Source organism: Lolium rigidum, chromosome 3 (assembly GCF_022539505.1).
Source record: "Lolium rigidum isolate FL_2022 chromosome 3, APGP_CSIRO_Lrig_0.1, whole genome shotgun sequence".
Classification (NCBI taxonomy): Eukaryota; Viridiplantae; Streptophyta; class Magnoliopsida; order Poales; family Poaceae; genus Lolium; species Lolium rigidum.
The window spans coordinates 312,883,918-312,889,748 of NC_061510.1; the positions used below are offsets into that span (position 1 = coordinate 312,883,918).

The 5,831-nt window shown below is 46.9% G+C and overlaps 1 protein-coding gene across 1 annotated transcript; it reads right to left on the reverse strand.

Annotated features, from left to right (window-relative positions):
- Nucleotides 1-779: 779 nt before the first annotated feature.
- Nucleotides 780-1,928, reverse strand: LOC124699882 (F-box protein At1g11270-like). Its single transcript, XM_047232110.1, has one exon. It carries the CDS (start codon nt 1,890-1,892, stop codon nt 780-782), a length of 1,113 nt encoding a protein of 370 aa, XP_047088066.1. The 5' UTR covers nt 1,893-1,928.
- Nucleotides 1,929-5,831: the final 3,903 nt, after the last annotated feature.

The following is a 5,831-nucleotide window of genomic DNA, read 5'->3' on the forward strand; positions in this document are numbered from 1 at the left end:
TTTGGGCCCACGAGATGTGTGATGTCTAAAATGCCCCTCTATAAATATAGCAAAATTGGCATACCCAAAATTATTCAAAACCTGAAATTACCACTTGACAGTTATCTGTACATACCATCTACAGAAAATGCAGACATGCATCTCCGTGGAGAAAAGTAAGCGTGCACAAGAGTGTCCAGCAGCTACACGTCCAAAAAAATTCGAGCAAAACATGAAAAATTCTAGATCAGATCTCACTAATTGCTTGTTCAGCAGCATACAAATCATTCCCAGCAGTTAAGGTTTTCAACGTGGCCTTTTTTTTTCATCTCACGGGGTGAATCAGTCCGAAGACCAGTAACGAAATCAGTGAGGAGGCTCCCTAGGGTCTCTGCCAATTATATCTTTAAATTGGAGCAACACTTTCTATTGCTAGAAACAAGTAAATAGATTTTGGATCCAATCACAATCCAAGTTCCAGCCCTGGAGTGCAGTCTTTATGTTTTACGGAAGCTACTATATATATGACCTAGCAGTTTGAGTTTAAATGAAAATGGTTCAGCATTTTAAACAGAAACAGCAGCTTATTTTCATGGAAACTGGAGCGTAGGTAAACATAACTATGGCCATCATCAAGCAACCTGGCAACAAAGTCCGATGACTTCGGGTTGGCCAACAGTTTATTGAATCAACCGTTTGCCACTTATTTCTTACATTCATAAATATAAAAACATAATGAACCCTAGCACATATTTTCTTTTTACTACTATTACACAAATAAAGATCAACAGTCACGCCTATCATCTTGCAATGGCTAAGGGAACAAGACTTTCAATGCAGGGAAGTACACCGATGTACATCGAGTTTTGGCACGCATACTTAATGGTGGATGACCCAGGTCCATCATACTTTAGGCCATCCAAGTGAGCCACATCCTCTGCTTTCTTACTTTGGAAATCATATTGGAAGACTCGATGCAGATCCACCAAAAGCACTCCACAGTGTGAAATCGATATGGCGAAGGAGGTATCAATATTAAGGATGCATCGGCGATACCATTGCGGGTTCACAGCATCACTTGTCATCCAGAGCACTGTTCGCTGAGAAGAGTCAAACTGAGCTAGGCACATTTCACCATGTAGCACGTTTAAGGCGAAGTCGTCATGGTCAAGATCAGGGGATGGGGGCTGCATAGTTAAGCTAAACACTTCCTCTTTTAAGCAAAAACGAAGCAATCGGCTCTCTGGAGATTGTATTAGATCAGGCCCATCGAGGATCCAGAAAAGAGAACCCTGGAAGAATGTAGCGGTTTGCCAGCCGCTAAGCGGGTATGGTGGATCCACATCACTGCGCCTCCAAGCTCTGCCGGTTTCACTGATTGTACAAATCTCCATTCCCATTCGGGCCTCATCCAGTGAATACTTAAAGAACCGAACGACCTTGTACTTGTTTGTAAATGAATCAAGACCAAAACCAACAATGGCGCGACATATGGAGGATGGCTGTAGCATACTGCGGATGCTCTCAGGCAGTGTCAGAAGTTCCCTAGTGGAGGGGTTGAGGACATACATTTTGGTGCTGGTGGGAACTAGCACGAGTCCGTTGCAATGTCCAAGAATGTATACTCGCACCGAAGCTCCTTCGAAGAAGTTGAGTGTGTATGCAAGACTTGCGCTGGCTTGACTCTTTTGCCATCTGTATAGGCTGATATTGCTCGAATCTTCTGCCAGAAAATACGGCGTGAGCAGGAAACACTGATGGCGCTGGTGGTTGGACACTGCGCGCTGGAGGTGCATGCTAATGAAGGATGGGCTGCAGATGGTGGTGTGCCAGGTCCTGCACACTGACTTGAAGCGCAGGAGAGATTTCACTGGGAGTCGAACCAGGATCTCCGATACAAGGTCATCTGGCATCTCAGGGATGGCTGGCCTTCGGAATCTCTTACGAGTTGACATCCGGCTCCGCAGCACCTTCCCCGTGTTCACCGTGGCGCTGCTGGGCAGTGCCTTATTTGTGGTCTTCAGGTATAGTAGCCGAGTACATGCACCAAAAAAAACACTATGATTAACATAGGATATGTGCTGAAACGCGCTACTGCTTGAGAAGATATAAGCGCGGCGATCCTAGATCGGACCAGACTCGGTTTCCTTGTCCGTCTCGAAAACTAAAATAAAGGTCAGATTTTTTGTGGGTGAAATATTCCAAATCTGACCGTGGGATAGCTGGATGAAAGTAAAAGATACTGCGTTTTCAAAGTGCACCGTCGAGCAACTTACAGGAACTAAAAGTACGGATTGACGGTAGCAACTTACAGGAACATGGGAATTCCTCTGCACCGTCGAGCGGTGCTTTAACCAGTCCCCATGGTCCGGCCTCCCGCGCCGCCGCTGTCGAACTAGCACAGGAATCGCCAACAGCACCCGCCCTTGGCTAAAACTAGGACGGATGCACCCGCACTACATCAGGGCACGGAAGAGGCGGCGCGCACATGGAAAAGAGGAAAGAGGGACAGGGTCTGCTAAAGGTCGGGGTTCCATGGCAGAGCATCTCCAGAGGGCGGCCCGAAGCGAAACGGACAGACCTGTTCTCCGTTCGTTTGTGTCTGATCGTAGAAAATTGAATGAAAAGGCCCCAGCTACTGCTTGCGTCCGGGGTGTTTCAGCGGCCCGACATAATTTATTTTATTGTGACGCTTTTTTAATTAGCGATTAACGAACGAATCGTCGAGTCCCGCCGCTGGCTACTACCGATTTCCGCGTGAGTTCGAGCGTTTAGCACTCTACGCCGTTGTTTCGCGCGCGGAAAACCAGTGGCTTGTTCCCGCCCTGTCATTGCCTTTTTAATGGCCGCCGTTGGATCGTTGTGGCAATCACTATCTACGAGCCATGGACGACCACGAACGTACTTGCAGGCTCATCACCTCCATGGCTTGCGCCCGCTATCCGCAAGATCCGGATGCATGGGGGAAGCATGGGGGAGGCGGCGGAGGCGTCGGTGCATGGCCATCTCCATGGCCGTCGAGCGGGCGTCCCTCGAGTCGCTCCATCACCAACCTCCGGGCGCCAATGCTGAGCTCGCCGAGGCGAGGGCGCTGCTCCGGGAGTCGCGGGAAGCCATGCACGCCCTGATGTAGTGCAGTTGGGAAAACCCAAGAGGAAGGTACGATGAGCACAACAACAAGTTTTCCATCAGTAAGAAAAACCAAGATTTAATAGACCGGTAGGAGAAACAAATCACTTCTGAAGGTTGTTGTTGGCTGACGTTGGCAGGGCGCACTACCGGTGTCGGCAACAACGTGGAACCTGCACACAACACAACCACAATACTCTACCCCAACTTAAAGTAAGGTTGTCAATCTCACCGGTTTTGCTGAAAACAAATGATTAGACGTATAGTGTGGAATGAGATGTTTGTTTGCAGTGTAATAAAGAGAACAGTACTTGCAGTAAAGAACGGGTATTTGCAGTAGATGGTTTTATCAGTGTAAAAGAAAGGACCGGGGTCCACAGTTCACTACTAAACAAATTACAGCTGGGCAATTGACAGAATAAAGATCATACATGACAAGATGATTATTATGAGATTCATTTGGGCATTACAACAAGATTCATAGACCGTAATCCAACTGCATCTATGACTAATAATCCACCCTCAGGATATCATTCGAACAATTTTGGGTATTAAGTTGCAAGCAACAGATTATTGCATTAAGTAAAGTGTGTAAAGTAAACAATACAATTATCCTTGGATAAAGAATTGTTGTTTTCTGCCTAGTAGCAACAACACATCTACAACCTTATAAGTTATTGTCACTCTCCCAGATTATTAGAGGCATGAACTCACTATCGAGCATAAATACTCCCTCTTGGAGTCACAAGCACATACTTAGCCAGAGCATCTACTAGCAACGGAGAGTATGCAAGATAACAAATAACATATACAACATATCATAATCAATCTCAATCATAGTATTCAATATTCATCGGATCCCAGCAAACACAACATGTAGCATTACATAAGGATGATCTTCATCATGATAGGCAGCTCACAAGATCTAAACATAAGGCATAATGAGGAGAAGACAACCATCTAGCTACTGCTATGGACTTGTGGTCTAGGGATGAACTACTCACGCATCATGTCGGAGGCGGGCATGGTGATGAAGAGGCCTCCGGTGATGATCTCCCTCTCTGGTAGGGTGCCGGGAAGAGCTTCAGATCCCTCCCGAGCTAGGGTTGACGATGGCGGCGGCGACATAACTTTTTGTGGATGGAGGCTTGGGTATGTGGGGTTTTCCCGAGGATGACGATTTATAGGCAAAAGGGCGAGGTCGGTGGACGCCCGAGGGGCCCACACCACCCCTAGGCGCGGCCAGGGGACCCCGCGCCTAGGCATGGTGGGCCGCATCCTGGTCCTCCTCTGTCTCTGCTATGGACTTCGTCTTCCTGTCGAGAAAAATAGGAGGTTTGGATTTTGTTTCGTCCAATTCCGAGAATATTTCCTGTACAACTTTTCTGAAATACAAAAACAGCAGAAAACAGGAACTTGCACTGTGGCATCTTTTTAATAAGTTAGTTCCAGAAAATGCATAAAAATGCCACGAAGTGTAAACAGAACACATAGCAATTGGTGTAAAACAAGCGTGGAGCATAAAAAATTGTAGATGCGTTTGCAACTTATCAAGCATCCCCAAGCTTAACTCCTGCTCGTCCTCGAGTAGGTAAGTGATAACAAAATAATTTTTGAGGTGACATGCAGCCAACACAATCTTGATCAAATTATTGTAAAGCATTGTAAGCTGGAATCAAAGTACTCTAAAGCTAGGCATGATAGATAGGCGTTTCGGCTCGTGTGGGTGTTCCCTCTAGGGTTCTTGGAACCCTAGAGGGATTGTTGACCTTTGTGGCATGGTAGCCTTTGTGGCGTTGGAGCCTTTGTGGCCTTGTTGCATGTGTGGCACGTTGTAGCCTTTGTGGCCTTGTACTTGAGAGCCTCCGATGTTGTTGATTTTTCCTCAAGCTTGATACTTGGGTGATTGCCCCAAGCTTGTACGGGTTCGGTGACCACCCTCAAGGGTCCCTTAGTGGATCAAGGCTTTCCTTCTAGTGGGAAAAGCTCGAGGAGAATACGGTGGCCCTAGCGGCTTATTGGAATGTGTTGTGCCTCCACACCGCTCCAACCGAGAGTAGCACCCTCAAGGGTGTGAATTTTGGGAAAAAATCACCGTCTCCTCGTGCATCGGTTACTCCTCAACCCGAGCTCCTTTACCTATGCGCTTTACATTGTGATAGCCTTCGTGCTAGATTGATGTTATATATCTAGTTTGCTATCATGATGTTGCTTATCTTTCTTAGCATAGGTTGTTGGTGCACATAGGAAAACCGTAGTTTTTAGGCTTAGTGCTTAACAAGTAAAACATAGTTTTATTCCGCCTTGTTAAGCCCTCAAGTATAATTTTATAGCTCGCCTATTCACCCCCCACCCCACTAGGAGACATCCTTGTACATTCAACCGTCAACCCCAAGAAGGGCAACCATGTTCAACTACATGGGTTCTTGGTGGACCTCCTTGTCCTCACCGACTACTACAAGGGCCATGGAAAGAAACTTGATGCAATGGACTATATGTGGCATGAGATGCGTGATTTCTCTCTCATGAGGAAGCTCCCGGCATTCACCCCCTACATCATGCGCTTCATTTTCCTTTGTTGGGAAGCCAAATGGCGTGGTGATCTCCTTCAACAAGTGGACCAGCTCACTCCCTCATGCAGTTTGGGGCCCTCTCATCAAGTCTCGTGCACTCCCTAGGGGCCAAGAAGAGGAGTATGATCCCAACATCGACCCGGACTACGA